At 38.9% G+C, this 24403-nt stretch overlaps 2 protein-coding genes across 3 annotated transcripts in view; one reads left to right on the top strand and one right to left on the bottom strand.

Annotated features, from left to right (window-relative positions):
* Positions 1–202: 202 nt before the first annotated feature.
* Positions 203–19865, top strand: LOC130918809 (interferon regulatory factor 4-like). Its single transcript, XM_057840895.1, has 8 exons — positions 203–585; positions 3118–3304; positions 5595–5662; positions 5756–5894; positions 5994–6095; positions 9719–10096; positions 18041–18150; positions 18269–19865. Exons 1-8 carry the CDS (start codon positions 388–390, stop codon positions 18422–18424), a joined length of 1338 nt encoding a protein of 445 aa, XP_057696878.1. The 5' UTR covers positions 203–387; the 3' UTR covers positions 18425–19865.
* Positions 17184–24403, bottom strand: part of exoc2 (exocyst complex component 2) — a 116647-nt gene continuing 109427 nt past the window's right edge. For both annotated transcript variants that reach the window (XM_057840893.1, XM_057840894.1), the window contains exon 28: positions 17184–24372. In XM_057840893.1, coding sequence (XP_057696876.1) covers positions 24279–24372 — 94 coding nt within the window. In that variant the 3' untranslated portion in view covers positions 17184–24278. The remainder of the gene's footprint in view (positions 24373–24403) is intronic.

Genomic DNA, 24403 nt, shown 5'->3' with positions numbered 1-24403 from the left:
TTCCCCCCCAAAAAAGAAAGAAAAATAAATAAATAAATGAATGAATAAATAAAATTTCTGGCTCCGTGGTGACCTTCAAGTCAGGGAGTTCCTGCAAGAAATTCTAGCCACTTTCACCCCTGGTTACATCTGAGAACAGACATTTTAGCAGAGGCAGCAGGTGCTTCCAGAGCATCCTCGGTCCCGCCCCCCTCGTAGTGGGTTAAAGCGGCACGTCGACGACACTTTTTCCACACTGACTGACAGCAAAAGTTGCCATTGTGCGAAGAGTTTTAAAGATAAGGTGAATAACTGCGTTAAAGACTCGGTCTGCCTGAATTGTTTTGTAAACTCGGTTCGACAAGCGCTTTGAAGACACGGACGCACGTGCTGTCAATTTGGCCCAACATGAACTCTGAAGTGGATTACGGGGGTCCCGGAAGCAGCGGGAACGGAAAATTGCGACAGTGGCTGATTGAACAGGTGGATTGTGGGAAATATCCCGGTTTGGTGTGGGAGAACGAAGAGAAAACCATCTTCAGGATACCGTGGAAGCATGCAGGCAAACAGGACTACAACCGGGAAGAGGATGCTGCGCTTTTTAAGGTAAGAGAGTTTGGATGAAACCTGTGTCTGGTACATTTACTATTTCAATTTTGTATATACTGTATATATAAAATCCAATCTTGTAATTTTTGTTACAGCTGACTTGGCACAAACCATGTACGAACAAAATAAATTGTTATTATTATTTTTTTAAGTATGACAGTAGTATACCGTCATTCATTCATTCATTCATTCATTCATTCATTCATTCATTCATTCATTCATTCATTCATCTTTTAAACCGTTTATCCTCACGAGAGTCGCAGCAATGCTGACAGTAATAGACATCTTTTTATAAGCTAAACATGATATTATATAAAATACTCAAATAAACATTTTTGGTGGTATTCTAAGTATGTCTAGGGTTCAAGATTTGAGAACCTTGAAATGTTTGGCTGTAACCATAGGCCGAGTTTGACTTTAGTGGCATATGGGGGCAACACGTTGATGACCCGAAAACAAAGTGTCAACAATAAAACTAACTTACAAGCAAGGGCGTAGGTTTGTATTGGGACGGTATGGACATAACACTACCAACTTTACAGGATGCTCAAATTGTCCCCACCAACTTTTAAGCAACCTTATTTGCATTACATGATTAGTTCAATTACAGTATAGAGTAGGTATTTTAGATTGCCTTCCCATATGTTGTAAGGATAGAATAGAGCCTACTATTTTTAGGTGAATTATTTTTATGATGTTCAAACTTATATTTACCCCTTTTCATTTCTTACTAAATGTGCCGCCCCCCCACCCCCCAAACGGTTGATGACTTGACCCACCCCGACACTCACGCTCACACACAGCCTCGACAAAAATACATGCCGACAACATGCCGCCTCCTACACCCGCTTCGAAGACGGGGATAGGCCTATTATAATTTTTTTTTTTTTTCCGGCCAGCAGCAACCACTGTAAGTAATGTAAAAAGACGTCAGTGTTGTGGAGGTGGGGAACACCGACCTGTATCGAGTTAGCATAACATTAAACTGTGTGAACTTGCTAACCTGCAAAACTCTTGTAGGAAGCTGCTTAGGGGGAAGTGTCCTTCTGTTTGTGTTTTATAATGTTAACGTTAATTAAACTGTGAGAAATGTAGTGAACTCTGCTGGAAACTAGAGAACTAAAAAAACATGAGCAAGAAGCTGCTTAGAGAGAGAGGGGCGCTACATAACCTCATATGAGACAACATAATCATTACTAACTATGTACATATTTTTATTTATTTATTTATTTATTTGATGCCACGAGCTACCCACACCAGCATTTCGATCAACCGATCGATCGTGATGGACGTAATGAGCTCTCCTGATTTGGCATATCAATTAATTAGGTTTATATTTGTGAGAAATGTAGCCCTCACTGTTTGGTGTTATTAATGTCCCGCAAAAAGTATACATACAAGTTATGCTGTTATATTTTCCCTACCAATGTTTAGGCCAAACTTATGCCCTTGCTTACAAGATATATCCTCAGATAGTAGCTTAGCCCATTGCTCGTACATACTGGCATCCCAGGTGTGAGTGTGCGTGCGTGTGTGAGCGCGTGCGTATTTCTGTCTTACCTGGTGGAGAAGTAGACCCCACATCCTTTTTGACTGAATATTCCAGCCAAGATCTGTCCTCAGGTTGTTTTGGCTAAGCAAAGCAAATGGCGTCTCTAAGGTACTAGTCATGATGTGTTCGAAAAATAGTTTTGACCCATTATTATTATTATTATTTTTGTTCATTTCATTCGTTTCTGTTGCTTGTTTTATTCCTTTACAACTTTTACAACTTTTAAGTCTTAATTTTAAATTCATATATAGGAAAGTCAATTACATGCAATGACATTTCGGGCCACCGGGGGCGGGGGGGGGGGGCGTAACATTCTTTTTGAACGCTTTCCGTAATTGTAAACTTATGACACACTAACTGAGAGGTGGGTAGAGTTGCCAAAAACTCTACTCAAGTAAGAGTAGTGTTACTTCAAAATAATATTACTCAAGTAAAAGTAGTCATCCTAAAAATGTATTCAAGTAAAAAGTAAAAAAGTATTTGGTGAAGGGAAAACTCAAGTAATGAGTAACATTGTGAGTAACTGCTTACGATGTTCTATTTTTTTTTTTTCTAAAGTTTTTTTTTTTCCTCAGCACAGTTATCTGTATGATCTGTTATTATTCTACTGTACAATAACCCATTAAGTAACCACATCAGGCAAAGTACAAAAAAAAAAAAAAAAATCTGGCGATAAAAAAAAATCATTTAAGCGTTATTCGTCCAAAGAGCATGAGTGCCTTCTAGTGGAGAAAACATATTTCCTTTTATGAAAATCAAAGGATCATATCTCCGGTTTTCCGTGGTCAATTGGTGCCAAATAAAAAGTCGGATATAGATTAAACTCCGCACTTTCGAGTCAAATACTTCATGTTTTATTGCGCTTTTATTGCTACGTGAAAAAAAAAAAAAAAAGTATAGGCTTCACAATTTATTGAGGGAAGCTGTTCAATGTTATTAAAGGTATTTGGAGTAAAATAGTTGTGATGTCCCTGTAGGCCTGGGCGCTGTTTAAAGGAAAGTATAGGGAAGGGGTCGACAAGCCTGACCCGCCGACGTGGAAGACGCGTCTCCGCTGTGCCCTTAACAAAAGCAACGACTTTGAGGAGCTAGTGGATCGCAGCCAACTGGACATTTCGGACCCTTTCAAGGTTTACCACATCATTCCTGAGGGCGCCAAGAAAAGTTAGTTGCATTTCAACGCCTTGTAAAATAATCTGTTTATCATTTCTGTGATCTAACAAGAGTTATGTTAACCTAGCACGCCAGATTGATTGCTCCATATACACTACCGTTCAAAAGTTTGGGGTCTTGCTTCAAAAGTCACTTTTATTTTTAAAATAAGTTTCAAAATGAATTGGAAATATAGTCAAGATAGTGACAAGGTTGGAAATAAGGATTTTAATTTTGAATTGTAATTTTCTCCTTCAAACTTTGCTTTTATCAAAGAATGCTAATTTTGCAACAATTACAGCTTTGCAGACCTATGGTGTACTAGCTGTTAATTTGTTGAGAAGAAGACAAAGAAGATAAGAGAAACTTCACTCCACGCGTCCGGAAGAACCTCCCACAAATTGGATTGGCTTGATGGGCACTTTTTGCGTACCATACGGTCAAGCTGCTCCCACAACAGCTCAATGGGTTTTAGATCTGTTGATTGTGCTGGCCACTCCATTACAGATAGAATACCAGCTGCCTTCTTCTTTCCTAAATAGTTCATAATTTGGAGATGTGCTTCGGGTCCAAAAACCTCAAACTTTGATTCGTCAGCCAATAACACTTTTTTTCAAATCTTCCTCTGTCCAATGGTTGTGTTCTTTTGCCCATATTAATTGTTTCCTTTTATTATCCAGTCTCAGATAAAGCTTTTTCCTCTGCCACGCTACCCTGAAAACCAGCATCCCGGAGTCGTCTCTTCACTGTCGACATTGACACTGGCGTTTTATGGGTACTATTTAAGGAAGCTGCTAGATGAGGACCAGCGAGCCATCGATTTCTCAAACTACAGACTCTTATGTACTTGTCTTCTTTCTCGGTTGTGCAGTGGGGCCTCCCGCTTCTCTTTCTACTCTGTTTAGATCTTGTTTGTGCTGCTCTCTGAAGGGAGTGGTACACAGCGTTATAGGAAGTCTTCAATTTCTTGGCAATTTCTCTTATGGAATAGCCTTCATTTCTCAGAAGAGATTGTCGAGTTTCACGTGAAAGTGGCCATTTTGAGAGTTTAATCAAACCCACAAAGGTGATGCTCCAGATACCCAACTAGCTCAAAGGAAGATCAGTTTTATAGCTTCTCTAAGCACCTAAACTGTTTTGACCTGAGCCAACATAATTGCACAAGGTTTTCTAATCATCTATTATCCTTCTAAGGCAACTAGCAAGCACAATGTACCATTAGAACACTGGAGTGATGTTTGCTGTAAATGGGCCTCTTTACAAAACTACGTAGATATTGCATTAAAACCGCACGTTTCCAGCTAGAATAGTCATTTACCACATTAGTAATGTATAAAGTGTTTTTCTGACTAGTTTAATGTTATTTCCATTGAAAAAAAACCTCCACTTTTCCTTCAAAAAGGAGGAAAAGTGACCCCAAACGTTTGAACGGTAGTGTATCTGTTACAAATATGTTCTACATAGCAATCTGGGAAAGATCCAATCGAGACGTTTCTTATGAGAGAAACCTTCAAAAAATATACAGCTGCTGATTGGACGATGCCTTTTCTCATCACATTCGTGAAAACATGGTTTCTTGTCAAAAATGCTTTAAGTGACTTTTTTTCTGCTCTTTTAATGAAGAAATTAAATATATTTCAGACAAAACTTGGGAAATTGACCTGTCTAGAAAAAATACTTTGCATTCCGTCATAGCATTCAAGCAGATAGTCACTTCCTGGTCACTTTTGCAGCTCCCGCCTTTTGCATTGATTGGTCACCTTTCAATGACGAGCCAATCTACATTAAGGCATAGTATGGTATACTGATTTGCCTATGAGCAAAACATTGTTTCCTGTCAAAAAAGCTTTTCATTACTGGGAAAATTAAGTGTATTTCTGACAAAAATTTCAGAAATTGAACTATCTACAAAAACTGATATTGTATTCAACTAGATGGTAGCTTCCTGGTCACGTCTGCAGCTCCCGCCTCTTTCTCCTGTTTGGCTCGAACATCAGATAACCGGGGGTAGTGAGACAGTTGAGGTTTGTGAGACTATACTACATCACTGAATCAGTGAATCAACAGTCTTGTTTGCAAGGCTAGAGTTACGTGACCTAATAAATATTCATGTGTGATTCACGTGATGATTTCCCCTGAAAGAGATGGAATTTTTCTCACCTGGTGGTTTGGGGTTTGTTAAATGTCAACGACAACTCTTATGACTCCAGCTCCACAGTTACCACTCACTGTCTTGATGAACCATGATACTTAAATTTCGGGTTTACTGTCTTTTAAGCAAATATGTCTCTAAAACTTTCAGGGACGAGAGAAGAGGACAGTCCAATGAACTATTTAATGAATTCAGCCTATCCTACCCTTCAAACTCAGGTGATTCTATTTGATCAGCTGATGGGTATATTGTTTCTAGTACATTGACATGATTTTGGAAGTTGCTGAATTGCTTGTTGTGTCCCGCTAAAGATACCACAGTATGTTCCCTCGCCAGAATGTGGCTGGAGAGACTTCAGTCAGGAGTATGCCCCTTTGCCAGAGATTCCCTTTACTCCGTGTCCATGTCCTCCCCGCAGCCTGCCATGGCAGGGCGCATCAGTGGATAATGGTATGTTGCTCACTATTTCATACAAGCAACAGTCTCCTTTTCATTGGCATTTTGTCTTAACAATATTCTGAGTCTGCGTGTTTGTGTTTGTGTGTGTAGGATACCAGCTAAGAGCCTCAATTTACTCTTATGGTTCTGCTGACAGTCAGCCTTCACCCTTTAGTCTGGACACCAGCATCAGATCAGCAGAAGCACTTAGAGGTACACGCTAAAACATATGTATATGTAATTTATATATATGGCGGAAAACACTCAGGCAACTTTAAGTTCCGCTCTGAGACCCCCAATTTGGCCAAATTTCAAAATTGTCTGATATGTACAGTATGTGTGATACGTAATTGGAAAGCTTAATGTCTCAATTTTCTGGGAAAAGAAAATTTTCGAACAGGAGGACACTTAAAAAAAAAAAAAAAAATTAAACAGCAAAAACCTATCTGGAAGTAAGAGCACGCGAGAGCAGAATTACAGACGCCATGACTTTAGCGAGATAGCGAGCGTTCCCACCTTCTTTCGATCCAAAAACTCCATGTAGCATGTATCACTGACTGTCAAGACACAGCTGTGAATGGCCACAGCTGGATTTTTTGGGGGGATTTTATGGGTGAAACAGGGTAATACAACAAGGGTCGCGATGCAGAATTTGCAGACATCAATGAGTGGTCGAGACTTTCTTTTTCATATATTTACCCTTTTAAAGATTTTTTTATTTTTCTTTGTTTGGATCTATTATTTATCACCTAAAATATCAGAGAAAATGTGACAGTAACAAAAAAAATACAATGAAGCCATACTTATGAAGTAGAAATCCATGACTTTTTTACAGACACCATTTTTTTCATTGTGAGTTTTCGTCCCGCTCCATTTGCATCTTGTTCCAGTAGCCCACATGACATCAAGTTGTCCTGGTGCCCCAACACCTGACGCGAACCTTGGTAACCCGGGCGACGTTCGAGCTGGTATGACTCTATCACTGATTGTTCTGCTCATTCTGAGGTATAGGCATATAGCATGAAGGGCCTTGCCTAAGGACCCACCTGGATATCACCCTGATCGGGTGTTTTCCACCATATATACCTTTATGGCGGAAAACACAGTCAAGGCTGAAAGAGCAGTTTCTGCTCTTGCACCCCTCTTTAAAATAAAGTGCTGTATTTTAAGCCAAGAGAACTGTTGTGTTCGATAGAACAATACGTCTATATGCTGCCATAGCAGATTCATGGCGCAATAAGCCCCCAAACTATTTTCAATTTGTCCGTTCTACCCTGGAAACCCCCATTAAGAGACGTCGCGCAACCGTTTTTGTTTTAACCTAGCCATAAAAAGAAGGTAAGTAATCGTATTTATTATTCGAAATGTTTATCATTTTTAGCTTAGAATCATTAATTTATGTGTAATCTTTAGTTACAAAAAAAAAACGACTTTAAAAAATTATTCACTCGCATATTTTAAACTTTTAAACAAATGACGTCACCATGAAAAAATTGGCGTCTGTAAAAAAGTCACGGATATTTACATAATAACTATCGCTTAATTGTATTTTTTTTGTTACTTTTGCATTTTCCTCCATCATTTTAGATGATAAATAATCGATCCAAACAAAGAAAAAATGGAAAAAACATGTTTAAAAGAGTAAATATATGAAAAAGAACATCTCGACCACTCCTTGATGTCTGCGATTTCTGCATCGCGACCCTTGTATATATTACCATTTATCACCCATAAAATCCCCCCAAAATCTGGCTGTGGCCATTCACATCTGTCTCTTGGCACTTGATGATACATGCTACATGGAGTTTTTGGATCGAAACATGGTAAGTAAGCGATAATATCTCGTTAAAATCGTGGCGTCTTTACTTCTGCTCTCGCGTGTTCTCACCTTCAGTTAGGGTTTTGCTGTTTATTTATTTATTTTTTTAAAATGCCCTCCTGTTCAAAATTTTTGTTCCCTCAGAAAAATGAGATTTTAAGCTTTCCATTGTAGTATCACACATGCATATAGGACAATTTTGAGTTCGGCCAAATTGGGGGTCTCAGAACGGAACTTCAAGTCACCTGAGTGTTTTCCGCCATATACTGTACGCATATATCCAGAGCTGCTCTATATACAGTATACTGTACATATATACACTCATCATCCATCACAGAAATGAACATGATTAACACTTGCACTTGTATTTCTGGATATTTCAACTCTATCCTGTATTTTTGTATGAACAATATTTATTATTTTTAAACAACCCCATATGTATAGGGTTTTATTAATCATGTGTGTTTATTTTCAAGGCTGGCTTCATTTTTGTCTCAAGCAATATAGTAAAAACATGCAGGAGGTGGGAAATTCTTTTCAACCGGGGGCCAAATGAAATTATTATTGATACTGTGATTAAGGGTTGGACAAACAATAAGAATAACTTATTTGTTTTCAGTATTAATTATCCTGATTTACTGATTCTCATTTTCTTGCAAAAATTTAATAAACTTTGTGAAGTGCTCTTTACTAATTTAGTTACATTAACAGCAAAGGTAATTTAACACTGATTTACAATCTACATTACATTTCTTGATTCATAATACAATGTTGGAAAAAAAAAAAAAAAAAGTAAAACACAACAACAAAAAAAGTCTAGTCAAGCATTCTCAAACATCCAACAGTTTTCCCCGTCAGATTTGCACAACCATTTGTTAAAAATTTCTTATGCCACTAGACTTGCGACACCGAAGAAAGAGAGTATGGCGGCCACGGGCCAGTTATGTAACTTCCCAGCAAAGTCACCTGACACATACTCCTATATGCACTCACTATCAGTCCAATTCTTGTTTTTTTCCCTCTTGGTTGGAGAAGTATTGCCGATTCAAATTTATAGTCAATGAACAGAGCAACATACAAACAACAAACAAGGTACACGGTACAGGTACACATTTGTATATTTTGTGCAGAATAAATATTTGTTTGCTTTTATTTTAAAGGGTACCAGGGAGGGCCGTAAAGAGAAACCCACACAAATGTATATGTAATGGTTTTAAGATCATGCAACTAAGGGTAGCCTTACACAATACAATTTTCTTGGTGTTGATCGTCCCAGATATATAAACATGCTTCCGCTACAGGATTTAGAAAACCTGGAGTTCCATACACTACATGAATCTATCCCGAGCTCCATTATCATAATAATAACAAATAAGAGCAGAATGTGCCCGAAAGAACAACGCCAAACGTCTGTTAAGGTTTTCTCGATTTTTATTGGTAACACAGCATAAAACAACCGAACGAGTGATCTCTACAACCAGCTGTGGGCCGAGCGATACGTTTAGGAACAACATGGAAAATACAGTGTCTAAGAAATACATTCAGCCAAGTAAACTGCAGAACACGTTCAACCTGAGTCATGATTTTCTCTTGGTACTTCACTTTGTTTCCTCCCATATTTTACAAGCAAAATGGTTGATTGGTTGACCACTCCAAATAGTCCATAATTACGTGGTTTGTCTCATAGTGCCATGTAAATTAGCTGCCAACTAGTTCAGGGTGTACCCTGCCTGCTGCCCATAGTCAGCTGGTAATTGCTCCAGCACCCCTTCGATCCTCATGAGAAAAAGCAGTATGGATTATGAAAGGATGAATATTTCAAGGTTCATATGTGCAACAGCAGGGAGGTAAAATTAAGTGAATGCAGTTGGCATTTTGTGAGGGTCAATAAACCTAATTACATGCTAATTATTGGCTTGATACATATTTAGTATATGTGCAACTTTAAAGTGGCTAAATAGAAAAGCAATGTGTCTATGTACTGTATGATGATTTTTTTTAACATTTCTTCATTCAGATCCACGCCTACATATCACAGTATATTTGCGGGACACTCTAGTGAAGGAGGTGACGACCTTCAGCCCAGAAGGCTGCCACATCACTCCAGCCTCCCCAGAAAATACACACTACTTGTCCCCAGGAGGCCACGATGTGGTACCACTGCCTATGGAAACCATTTCAGCTCAGATGAGTGGAGAGGAGCGTCCCGCGAGTCCCTCTTCCTCCTTCGAAGGAGGCGTGCTGTGTTGGATGGCCGCAGATGGACTCTACGCTCGGCGTCTGTGTGAGGGCAGAGTGTATTGGCAGGCGGGACTGACACCCTATGGGGAAAAGCCTAAAAAGCTCGACAGAGAGGTCGCCTGTAAACTACTCCACATGCAGGATTACCTTGCAGGTGAGAACCTATTTTGAATGGCGAGCAGGCAGCGGTGTTCATGATAGGCCTATACGATTATCCAGCAATACAAAATTAATCCAATTTGTGTTTTTTAATTTTTTAAAAATTTATTTATTTTATGTTATTTATTTATTTATTTTTAAATTTTTATTTTTTAATCCAATTTGTTTTAAAAGCCAATTGCTATTTGCAGTGGGGGATACTAGCAGTTGATCAGACAGTAAGTAGTATAGTAGGTAGAGTACAGCAACACAGTAAATGCCAAACTAAAGCTTGTCATTCGGTTAAACTGTATTTAGTGTGGCTGAGTCATGCGTGTCTCAAGGGGCTATTCAAGTAAAAAGCCATAACTTGATTAATTTACGTCAATACCCTCACTATCAGGAGCATTTGAAAATCTCGTGCCCAAAGTTCCCAAACCAAAGAAAACATATTTGTGGATTTTCTCTGTATGCTGTGATTATAAGAATTCATAAGAATCCTAAGAATTCTTTCATATTGGTATAATCATCAAACTATATGCAGGTGAAGTGGGACGATTGTATATCGGTCCCCTTCCAAGTTAGGATGCTCCCCTGTCTGATCCCATTGCTGTCTCCAATTTTATTCAATTTTTAGATGAATGGTCTCTCAGAACTGTTAAGGAAGTGTAAAACTGGCTGCATGGCTGGTGGGTTAGAGGTGAACCATCCAATGTATGCAGATGATTGTGTGCCATTTAGCCCAAGTTCAGCTGGTCTGCAGCAGCTGCTTACTGTGTGTTCCAGGTATGGGGAGTGAGAAGGTGAGGAAAATAAGTATTTGAACCCCAGGCTATTTTGCAAGTTCTCCCACTTCAAATTATGTTAAAAATGATGCATTGTGATTTCTGGATTTTTCTTGTTAGATTATCTCTCTCACAGTTACGATTTTCAACTACGATGAAAATTTGAGACTCCTCCATGATTTTTAAGTGGGAGAACTTGCAAAATAGCAGAGTGTTCAAATATTTATTTTCTGCACTGTACAATGATTCAAAGAGTGTCATTATGGTTCTAAAAATCAAGGAAGACAAACGGTTGGTTTTGCCTGATTTTAAGTTGTCAGGGCAAAATTTACCTCGGTCATATCACAGAGTCGCTGACCGACAATAAGGACATATTTCGACAGTGTCACTTATTATATGTCTAAGCTAATGTTCTCTCCCGAAAATTTGGTCAGTGCTCTGATGAGGTCAAGCTCACCTTGTTCAAGGCCTATTGTATACCCCTCTACACTGCACATCAGTGGTCAAATTATAATAAGACAAGCTTTCAGAGACTGCAAGTGGCATACTCTCTAGTCCCTTCTAAGGGTGCTGATGTTTAATTTTATTAATCGTTTGAAGGGTTGTAAAAATGTGGTTGTCTTGGGCCTGACTAACATTTTGCACAGTTCTACACGCTGCTTGTCACTAGGCCTGTCGCGATAACAAATTTTAGTGTGCGATAATTTATTTTATAAATTATTGCGATATGCGATATTATTGCATTCCCCAATTAAAAAAAAAAAAAAAATTACAATAACACTGTGAGAATACAGTGTATATTAATAGATCATGTACACCCATTTAAACGCAATAAATGTTAAATTCAAAAATACTTTTTAGGAAATCACAACTAAAAACTATAGACCATGCCTCTTTTAAGTAAAAGACAACAATATTAATACTGCACAGAAACACAGAAGAAATAAAATGTGTTTTTTAAGAAAAATAAAATTCCACTTAATAAATTAAGCATCTAGGCAAATGAAAACGTTTCCCCTCATAGCTTCTGCTATGGCGTTCCATGTGTAATACAGTGGTACCTCTACATACGAAGTTAATTCGTTCCAGGAGCTTGTTTGTAAGTCGAAATGGCCGTATGTCGAGCAGGATTTTCTCATTAGAATACATTATAATTCCAATAATTCGTTCCACAGCCCAAAAACCCACACTACATCCTTAATAAATACTGGTGTTACTACTGCAAATAGCAATTACAAAGAGCAAAACAAATAAAATATGAATAAAAATCAGAATAACAATAATATAATAATAGCAATAAAAATATGGTAATAATAATACAGTACAGTACCTTTAATAATGTAACGCAGGGGTTCCCAACCTATTCCACTAAGGCACACTGTGGGTGCAGGATTTCATTCTTACCAAACAAGATGACAACACTTTTTCCCCAATCTGGTGTTTTACAAGTGCAATCAGTTGATTGCAGTCAGGTGTGGCTTGTTTTAGCAGAAGCCTCATTGGTTCAACTGTCTCTGCTGGATCGGCTGGAACAAAAACCAGGACCCACAGTGTGCCTTGAGGACTGGGTTGAAAACCCCTGATGTAACGAATCGGGTTCTAATGTGGCGGACTTTTTTTGCTTCACCTGAACGCACCGTGGGGCTGACGGTGAGCAGGAGGAGAGCGCTTTTTACTTTCTGTTTCGATCCTGGCGTCAACAGCAGTGGGCACTCGACGAGTTGATGGAATAAATGATTAGAAACCTGACGAAACTGGCGATTTCTTTGACGATATTACCACAATAAGAACTGTCACCTTAACTTATAAAGACTGGCGAACAGAGGGGGACCGCCGGCCGAGATCGGCATTCTACGACCCAGTTCATGGATGCACACACCATATATTTTGCTATCATTCACATCCTAATTTCTTTTTTTTTCTCCACCTGCACTAAACTTAAACTGCACTAAACTAAAAACAGAACTAAAATGCATTTTGCGTAGTTGGTAACAAGGAAGCCGAACTTTTAACTGCACGTCAGCTGCACGCGCGCACGCAGGTGCACGCGAGGCGATAAATCGCAGCGGAAAAATTATCGCCTTAATTTTGATTTACCGTGCGATAAATGGAATTATTGCATATTGCGACAGGCTTACTTGTCACTGTTCTAGAAACACTGGTATAGGTGCCTTTAAAAATGGGTACTTTTGTTATTTTGTTTTTATTTATTTATTCATTTCCGTATATCTTATGGTTGTAACTTGGACCTTGAGATAGATAGATAGATAGATTGATTATCTATCGATCTATATCTATTACGGATTTCGCGGCAGCCCTCTGTGCCCCTTCAGTGCCTTCTTTTCCCCTCTCTATCCTGACGTCCTGGTTTGGCCATCACTATACTCGCGTATGTGTGGTAGGCATTCTCCTGGGTCCCTCTGCGCTCATGGGTAGGGGTAGGTGTCTTTGTTGGCTGGAGGTGATGGGTGTAGGCTGAGCGTGTGGTTTCCCTAGACTGGGGGCCCAACTTGGGTTCTGGGCGTGAATGGTATCCCAGAAAGTCGTAATGGGCTTTTAACATTACTTATACAGTAGGGAGATTGCATATACTGTGCAGTCATTAGACTATTATTAGCACTCCTGGAGTTTTTTTTTTTTTTTTTTAAATAAAATAAACACTTCTCCCAGAAAATAATGCAATTACAAATGTTTTCATTATCAGTGTTTTTATGTCTTGGGTGTATATTGAAAAAAGACCCCTCAAAAAGCCTAAATTGGCGCAGTGTTACACAAAACTAGAAAAAAAATGGGCTGGACAAAATTGTTGGCACCATCAAGTCATTATTTGGTTGGACGCCCTTTAGAAGAAATAACTGAAAGCAATCGCTTCCTATAACCATCAACAAGTTTCTTGCACCTTTCAAATGGGATTTCGGACCACTATTCTTTTGCGAATTGCTCCAGGTCTCTCAGATTTGAGGAGTGCCTTCTTGCAACAACAAAAGTGTTCAATGAGATTTAGATCAGTGTTATCGATGTCCACTTTAGAACCCTCCAGCGTTTTGTCTCCAAACATTTCCTGGGGCTATTTGAGGGATGTTTTGAGTCATTGTCTTGCTGGAACACCCATGACCTCTGACACAGATCTAATTTACCTACACTAGGTCCTACACTGCGGTCCAAATCCAAAAGTCTCCACTCTCTCCAGATTTATTGACTCCTTGCACATTGTCAAGGCACCCAGTGCCAGAAGTAGCAAAACAACCCCAAAACATTATTGAACTTCCACCATTTTTGATGTAGGCACTGTGTTCATTTCTCTGTAAGCCTCATTCATTTTTCTGTAAACAGTAAAAACATTTGTACTAGCATTATTTCTGGAAGAAATTATGTATTTTCTGAAAAAATTCCAAAGGTGCCAATAATTTTGTCCATGACTGTATATCCAATAATAATTTTGTATCACTACTTTTTTTTTCTCTGTCTATATTGCAAATATATCATGCCAGTTTGATAACACAAGACGTCCCCGGCGACGTATCCCCAATTTCAGCGTAAGTCGGAATTAACCCTTCAAGTACCCCTAAATGTCCCCCAAATCTCAAAATAACTATCCACAAACACATATTATACGTCATTGTACTGTCCTCGGCCAGACATTGGAACTAAGTCCTAGCTTGGGAGCGAGCTAAGCTCCGAAATGACGATGTGAAACGTCCGTGTGGTTTGCTGACTTTATTCAGTTGCTCAGGACATCAACACTTACAGAATGAAACTAAAATTAAATCAGTTTCATCTTCAATAACTGCAATTCAAATTAGTATTTTTCAACTAGCTGCTGATGCAGCAATAACAATCCACACAAACGATTAGCATGTATCAGTCACATTTTTAAAAACAATCACATAAATTTGCCCCAAGTATTTGACCACAACTGAAAACGCGGAATAAATAGTAGGAAAGGTGTAATATACAGGTGTTGCCTCTGTGGATGCTTCACAAGAAACAAATGTGCGCGCGGGCTTGCAGCTGTAATGTTTCCACTATCTCTGGGCTGCTTGACTTCTTCATGGTGAAGGAATCTGCCCTTCTAGCCAGATTACCGGACCCACACTGGCACAGATCCAACAGTCCGGGCCGGGGGGACCCCAGCAATCCGGCCAGAAGGGCAAACTCCACGTGTTCACCTTAGTCTTAACCCTTTGTACTGACTGCATTTTGAATGGTTTAAAGAAGGCTCACCGAGAACAAGTTGACAATTTATTCGGATCGACAGAGATCAAAACGGCAAGGCGAAACAGAAACACTCAAGGCAAGGTCACCCTATCGTACGTCAATCAAAGTTCCCGAGACAACTATTAGTTAAACATTCAGTCTTTTGAAGGCTCTTGGGGGGTGGGACTGGGGTAGGAAGAAGGGTGTGTTTGGGATTATTGTCTTTTTGTGGATTGGACAGGAGGATTCGGGAGTTACTGTTGTCCGGGCGAGGATGTGGATTTTGCCACCTCAGCGTCAACAAGGCTGTTGGAGTCTTGTCAGTCGTGTTATCGGTTGGATATCAGGCGTACTCCTGTGTTCCTTGTGTTAGGACGGACCGTCCCACCATTTGTTGCTGAGTGTCCGGGAGATCTATTCGGTGGTGCGGACATGGGCTTGTCAGCATCAATCTTGCTCAATTAGTTGTATGACGCATGCGCTGGGCTTCCGTGATAAGAAGGCTTTGTTTATCTCTTATGTCCTATATTCTGCTTATTAAGCTATGGTATAAGTGCTATTTATTTTATATTGGGTGTGTTAGAGTAATTACAAACAGTCATACAGTGAATACGAGAAACGATACTATTCGCTGATTGATTATATTAAGTGTGTTAGAGCAGGGGTCCAGAACGACCGGGCCGCGCACCGGTACCGGTCCCTGGCGCATTTGGTACCCGGCCGAGCAGAAATAATAAATAATTTATTAACGACTGCATTCTGGCCAATTGACTTTGGCCTGTGCCACTTAACACACCAATATCCCTGTCTACTCTAGATATACAACAGAGGGATAGGAGGTCGTCATAGAAATGCAGTGATTGGACTGTTAGCAGTACATCTTGTTTCGTATATTTATGTGCGCTTGGCCTTGATAATAACGAATGACGTAGGTCGTCGCCCATCACATTTGTTCCCGGAAATAATTAGTCCCCACTCTAGAATGAATGAAAAACAGATGTCTTTGGACAGATATTTTACGGGGAAAAGGGAACCTGATAAGCCTACAACATCAAAGAAAACAAAATCTATGCTACTTCCCAATCACTAAAGACCCACGAACTGCGAAGGAGTGGATTCGTGACCCGTATGTGAATAAAACGAGTGATTCGAGCATGTTTGTGCAACAGGAATATCAGCTTGTAGAGATCGCAAATCACGGCGACCTTAAACGTACATTTCAGACAACAACTCTACCCAGGTTCTGGATTAAAATCATTTTGGAATATCCTGACATTGCTCAGAAAGCACTGAAAACTGTGCTACAAATTACAACATCGTATCTTTGTGAAGCGGGCTTCTTTCACTCTCCCATCTCGGGACCATCTCGTCTCAGCGAAAAAAGCCCAGGACTCCCACTGATTCGGGGGTTGAGTTGTATTTTCCCTGCACTTAACACAACGGGGCTAAAAACAAATGTTATTTTATATTTGCTGTTTTTTTCTGCCGCACATTGCCGGTGTTCTGACAAATTTGGCATGCGCGTAACGTTAAAAATGACCGCGAATGCAGGGATTTCAGAGTACACACTACAAACTGTCTTTAAAGAAAGGAATATCAATTCATATTTGCCATGTTCGCTGCACACAACACCTGCACACAGCTCTCTCACTTAACGACTTCGCCGTGTCGTTAAGTATTAATTTATGCCATTTTCGTGTTGCTCATGTATGTTTATGATGTAAATAGTTTTTTTTTAGTACCGTTGGATAACATTGAGAGTCCAAGTGAATATAAAAGAGGGCTTTTTTCACCGCCACAAAAGCTTTGGGAGCAAAATTTTTTAAGGGTGCAAAATTTGACAGAACACCGTTCCATGAAATAAAGACCCAAATCACACCGGTCCGTGGTGCAAAAAAGGTTGGGGACCACTGTGTTTGAGTAATGCAAACAGTTAGACGGTGCCAACGTGGAAAGATATTATTTCCTTTAGTTGGAGCAAATGCACTCTTCCTCGTGTGTGCGCGTGTGCTCTTCTTCGTGTGCACAAATACGTTTTTCTTTGTGTGTATATGCGCCCTTACTCGAGTGTAGAAGTGAAAGCATGTATCACAAAACAAAAGTCAAAATAAAAAAAATAAAAAAAATAAAAAAAAACTGGAGACAATATTGCGGATGAGTCAAAAGCACGAAAGTCCGGTACGTTGTAACCCGGGGACTACTTGTGTCCTGTTTCTTTGGTCTTGAGTTATCTTAAACATTGAATATGGAAAATCTGGCCCTGTGACCTTTAGCCCTTGATCCCAACATTTAATCACATCTTCCGTTTCATATTTAGAATATATCATGCAAGTTTGATAATTAATCAGTTTCTTCGTTTACCTTGACCACAAACATATGGACACACAGTCATATGGAACTGAATATATAACTTCCGCTTCCGTAAGTTTCATTTACTGGCAGAGGTAATCCTCATGTCTGCATTTCTAATCGAGTCAAAAATAAATCAAGATTCAGTTTTAATAATGCTCAGGAGACCCCCTAAAAATGTTAACTTTTAAATTGATTGAATTTCACTCGTTTTTAGTTTTATTCAAGGGTGACTAGCAGGTAACGTATGAAAGGAAGAAAAGAAATTGAGTTACTTTATGAGTATGTAAGTGCGAGACTCGAGGTTCCAGGGCACTGCGGGAACCTTTCAGTGAGTGCACATGACTCAATAGTTCAGCTACAGCACAGCAAAGTCCCGCCAAGTTAGTCTCGACAGCTGCTGAAGACTCTTTTCCAAAGGTATCTATTGTGATGTGTCTCATGATTTCTTCGCCGTCTAAAGTGTCCCCGCCCACACACTAGAACAGCTCAAGCGTGTATTTGTCACACAAGCTTTGCAAATGTGTTGTGAACAGAAGTTTCCATTCGAGTCATCCCCAAAGGTCACACCTCAAGTAAACTTTACTCTTATATAGCTTTTTAGTGACTAAAACGACCATGTCTTTTAGAGATCCAGAGTTATAGTCTCCATGGTCGACCACTGACCACCCACTTCCAGGTTCTTCTGAGTTTTGGAGATGAGTGTCTTGAACCTCAAAGAGCATCTCTCAATGTCCAGGTGACTAGCAGACAACTCATATTGGAACACATATTTTATGAAATTATATAGTATTTCGAGACATTACAATTTACAGCCCTTTGTAAGCATCATTGTCAACGTACTACTTTTCTGACAGGTGGAGCCCCTGTTCGCAAGACAGCTCTTATACTATGCACAGCAGACAAGCGGACACTTCTACCGCAGCTACGAGCACTCGGGACTCATGGAACATACTAGCTTATCAGAGGACTATCACAGGGCCCTTACACAGCATCACGGCCTGCAGAAGTGACCAAAGCGGATTCATGAAACATGCAACAATGCAAATTCACAAAATGAATGTCTTTTTTGTTTTGTTTTTTTACTATTTGGTATGGGAATGTCAGCTGGTCTCTGCTTCATTTTAGCGTCTTGTATTAAGCAATACATTGGAAAACCTCAATAGGCCTATTTTAATGAGGAAAATATGCCTCACGTCAGATAAACAACAGCATATTGTATATGCATTTGTTAATTAGCTAGCCCAGAGGTCAGCAACCTTAGATACGCAAAGAGTCGTTTTGAGCGTCTCCCAACCAAAGATAAAATACCAGGAGCCACAAAAGCCCCTTGACATCTAACATTTAATGAATTGCAACAAAAAAAAAAAGTTTTGAGTTATCTAAAGTTTGTCTGATGGGGGTCAAAACGTTTATTTTATTGTTTGTTTTAGAACAGCACAAGCATCTTGAAATTTAGAATTAGGTTTGAAAAATAAAATCTAAATTCAAAGCAAATACTCATTAACTCATCGTTTGCCATTGACGGCAATAGATATTCAATCCATTTGAAGTGAATTGGACATCTACTCATGATACTCATTGAAATTCATGAAGGAACCCTGAAAAACCTGTCATCGCCCCTACCAAAAGGGCCTAACAGTGGCCATGTTAGTAGGGGCGACATTCCCATCAAGCTCAAATTTGCATTTAGATTAAAATGAAGTAACAAGCTTATTTCTCAAGTGATTATTTTATCAATGTCAAAACATCTGTGATTCACTCAGTGCCTGCCATTGATGGCGCGAGACGTCCAATCCATTTGAAGTAGGAGGGTGGCAGCGAGTGAACATTTGTTCACTCCCACTTCAAATCGATTGGACATCTACTTATTGGAATTCACAGCAGAAGGATGATTTGGCATTTAGCATCGTCAATGGCACTGAAAAAGTTAACTGCCATAGTTAAAAAGAGCCACAGCAAAAGAATAAAAGAGCCACATGCAGCTTTCGAGCCGCAGGTTCCAGACCCCTGGGCTAGCCAATGTACACGAATGTTCTTTGATTGACAAAACTCAATATTTGGGTTGCAGCATTTTCCTCACAGTTGATATACTCCAGGTTTGAATCTCAGCTCGAGCATTGCTATAGTAATGTTTGCATGTTCCGAACTGTGCATTTGGCGATGCTGTATTTGCTTTATTATTTTTTTTTAGATACAGTAGGTGTCATTGTCCTAAATTCAAAATGAATTACCTGTGCAAACATGCTAAAGAATATAGTGTGGGGGTTCTCTTTAAAAGTGTTGTTTTTTTTTTTTTTGATGCCAGATGTCAGTATCTTTGTTGGAAATAATTCACTCCACCTATCAATATATATTTTCCTAATATATCATTGTATATTTTTATAATGTAATAATCAGTACATCAAATTAGGCTGCATCGTTGCAATAATGAAATGAGATATTCAATGTAAATTGGTGTCTTTGTACAGCTGAATAAAAACATGCATTTGAAGTAATGTCTTGATTGATCATAACACCCCTTGTATTTAAAGGGACTATATGAAGTTTTAGTGTTAATATAAAATAACTTCTACTCCATGGATGCTCCATTAATGCCACAATGAGTACACAGAGCCCTGACATTTTAACTGGGACTGCCCCCAAAAGCCCTTTTTCTTACCTTCATTAGTGTCAGGGCGAACACGTGCCTGTGCACATCCGCGCGTGCACCACCAGCAGCAGCGCTCTTTTACTGAGCCTCTGCCTAGTCTCTGCTTGACATAAAAAACAACACAAGCAAGCGAGCTGGTAACTGTCCACAATTTAGCATGGATTCTGCTAGGGCTCCAGCTATCAATTATCTAAGTAATCAATTAATCAATCTGTTTAATCGAGTAATCGGATTAGGAACATTTAATGCATTGCAGGATAGATTTTAGGAGATGTAAAACAAAGGCTTGCCAAGATTGCACTTTCAAAAGAGCAATAAAACGATGCAGAATTGCACTTTCATTTCACAATAAATGCCTTTAGAATAAAATACCTGCGCCTTGCCTCAGACGGTATAAAAATTAATAAATGAGGATCGAAATACAACATAAGAACAAGTGGGTAACTTGCATAGCGAAAGGCCACTAAAAACTTACTTAAATTACTTATTTTTAACAGTGCGCTTAACAAATCGTTCAAAATATATTCCCACTAAAAAAAGCTAGATATACCTCTAAACTAAATTACGGATGCATAAACAATTATATTAGCTCAAACAAAAACTTACAACCTTATGCTGGTCTTAACAGGGAGCAGCTGGATCCGGCCATGTTAGATGATTTATGTCATATTCACCGTTGCCATTACAGGACAGTGTATCCCCCCAAATCAATAAAACTAAATGAAAACACTTCCAAAACAAATTACAACGCCACTCTAATGAAACGAATCCTCAAAGCAGAAAATTTGATTCGAAGCTCACTACATTCTGCAGACAAGAAGAAACTGGCATCCAGCACAGTCCCAAATCCACTACAACTCGTACAAGCATGCATGCCATGTACAAGCTCAACAGAGAGGCTGCATTTCCGCTTCAGGCTGGAGGTGGCAGCCACAAGTAAATAAAGTCACAAACTTTATACAGTGATCCCTCGTTTTTCGCGGTTAATGGGGACCAGAACCCCCCGCGATAAGTGAAAAACCGCGACGTAGCCCCCGCCCCCCCAAAAAATATTTTTTTGCTTTATTTTTTGTTTTGTGTGCTCAATATATTCATTCTGATTTAGCATTGGAATTTGTTTTCACCTTTTACTTCACTTTTTAAATTAAAAGAAAAACTATAGGTACGTACTGTATATATATGGCGGGAAACAACGACAAGACTGAAAAAGCAGTTTCTGCTCTTGCACTCCTCTTGAAAAGAAACTGCCGTATTTTAAGCCATAAGAACTGTTGTGTTTGATAGCACAATATGTCTATATGCTGCCATAGCAGATTCATGCCGCATTAAGCCCCCGAACTATTTTTAATTTGTCGGTTTTACCTTGAAAACCCCCGTTTACAGACATCACGCAAACGCTTTTGTTTTAACCCAGCCATAAAACTAAGGTACTTAATTACATTATTTATTCAAAATGTCTGTCATTTTTAGCTTAGAATCATTAATTGATGTCTAATATTTCGTTTAAAAAAAAAAAAAAAAAAACTTTAAAAATTATTCACTCGCTTATTTTAAACTTTTAAACAAATGACGTCACAATGAAAAAAATGGCGTCTGTAAAAAAGTCACGGATTAATTGTATTTTTTTGTTACTGTCGCATTTTCTCCGATATGTTAGATGATAAATAATCGATCCAAACAGAGAAAAATTGGAAAAAAAAAAGTTTAAAGGAGTAAATATATGAAAAAGAAAATCTCGACCACTCCTTGATGTCTGCGATTTCTCCATCGCGACCTTTGTTATATTGCCATGTTCCACCCATAAAATCCCCCAAAAATCCAGCTGTGGGGATTCCCAACTGTGTCTTGACAATCAGTGATACATGCTACATGGAGTTTTTGGATCGAAACAAGGTATGTACGCGATAATATCTCGTTAAAGTCATGGCGTCTGTAATTCTGCTCTCGCGTGCTCTCACCTCCAGTTAGGGTTTTGCTGTTTAAAAAACTTTATTTTTTCAAAATGCCCTCATGTTCAAAATTTTTCTTCCCCCAGAAAATGGAGATTTTAAGGTTTCCAACGATGTATCACACATGCATATCGGACAATTTTGAAAAAAAGTTTTTTCCGCCGTACATATATATATATATATATATATATATATATATATGTATATACAGTATATATATATAATTTTAAAAATGGGTTTTCAAGCACTTCAAATGTAATAATTATGATACGTTTTACACGTTGCTGTCCCACCGAATTATTTTCAAACACGTATAACATAGAAAAATGCTTGTCTATATTAAATCCTTCATTGAGTGAGTCCATCAAATCCTTGCACACAATGAATTCCCACAGCAAATGTTTAAAAAGTTAAATGATGGTTGACACATGCGGCACCTTGAAGTTTCGGCTTCCAAGCTTCCATGGCAAGATCGAACCTTAACGCCTGTCAATCATCGCTAACTCTAACAAGCAAGTCCAGTGCAGTGCCTGAACAAAGAAACACAGCAGTAGGGAGAGACTACGTGATCGGATCGGGACTGCTCTAAAAAAACCCACTGCATTTATTTATTTATTTATTTTTAATTGAGAAAAAATCCAACTGAGACTGAGGGCGCAAAGTTTGAAGTCCAAAGTAGCGAGGGATCACTGTATAACACCTTTTATGAAAATGTGATTTCCATGCATAATTGAGATCGACTACTTCCTCTCGGGATTCTTGTCAAATCCGTACTGTCACGATTAAATTAATAACAGAGTGTGACATTGTTTGATAAAAAAACAGACTGTGATCTGGAAAAAAACACATTTTTAGATGCCTCAATCCTCTTCAGAGAATATATTTTGAAAGTTGGGCCCACATCAAACGCAAATTCATAGAAATATATGATATATATTCGTTTGTGCTTGGTTTGTGCTCTTAATGTTTCGTTTGTGCTGCTATCGTTTTTTAGATCTTGAGATATTAATTTCAAGTGATAATGTGACCCCTCATTTACTGCAAAATGACGTTTATGTTCGACGTTTGCGCTACCCCACTCTTGTTGACAGTTGGTACTCTTCGTCAGTCGCGACAGAGGTGCTGCGATTGACGTCGTCACTCGAAACCTCAATATACATAAAACGATAGCAGCACAAACGAAATTTTTAGCAGCACAAACGTAGCATAGACAAATGAGACCATTTCAGGTCAATTTTGCAATAAATGCGGGGCTGCATGACGTCATCACTCGAAAATAATACCTCAATATCTCAAAAACGATAGAAGCACAAACGGAAATTTTTACAGCACAAACGTAGCACAAACGATTGACACCGTTTTTACTCAACACTGGGGCCTGGTTAACCTCAGATTGACCTATACGAGAATTGTTAATATCTAAAAAAATGATTGGAGCACAAACGAATGACATAATTTTTCGATAAATTTGCATCTGAGAAGAGGCCAACTTTACAGAGGTTATTTTGAACTGAGGAAACAACACTGGGACGTCTTCGTTAGTTACAGTGTATTACACTTATATAGCATTTTTGTACCTTCAACAATCCAGCTAATTGCATTCTCCCACATCAAAGTAAATGACTGGACAGATTCAGTTTCAAGTTGAGATCATGAAAACTGTTGGCACATAAACTGTTGGCCCAAACTTCTCATCTGAAGCAGAAAAATAACTGAACAAAGCCATGACAGTTTGTTTTGCGTGTAACAACTCTGGTGGGACTACACCCAGCACACACCCTTTGAGACAATTACATGTCAAATGACTTGGAGGTCCCAGATGAATGGCTGCAGAAACTGTTTGAATCACAGCTAGCAAGTGTGAACACCAAGTGTCTGCCAAAGTGTTCTTGGACTGACCAATCAAATGCGACAAATCGTTCTGGTGGATGCATTGCAAATGGCTTTGCACAACTTCATTAGGAACTTTATATATAATGTGGAACTTGATTGTGAAGAATACTTTCATTATATTGTATGTATCTTAAGAATCTTGTTGATGTGTGAACAGGTCGAGTCATAGATACTTTTACACATTAAAAAAAAATTTTTTTTTGTTACATATACTTGGAAATAAGTTCACTATTGGCCTACGAGTGACTAGATGACATTAGCAAATGTACGAATTAATAAACTGGACTCTCCAACATAGGCACAGTAAATTAAATTGATGTATACATAGTAAGGGAGACCAATGTCTTGTTAAATGGAAAAAATAAAGTTCTTTTATCTCTTGACAGGCAGTACACAGGAGGGCTGGAAGCAGGTAAGCTGGAGCTGCATGCTACTCTTAAACTTATTCAAGAGTTCTTCTAGTAACCTGGCAGAAGACAGAGGCAGACAGAGCTTAT

Source organism: Corythoichthys intestinalis, chromosome 7, assembly GCF_030265065.1.
Source record: "Corythoichthys intestinalis isolate RoL2023-P3 chromosome 7, ASM3026506v1, whole genome shotgun sequence".
Taxonomy (NCBI): domain Eukaryota; kingdom Metazoa; phylum Chordata; class Actinopteri; order Syngnathiformes; family Syngnathidae; genus Corythoichthys; species Corythoichthys intestinalis.
Note: the sequence above shows the minus strand (reverse complement) of the source record. Positions and strands in the feature narration are given on the sequence as shown.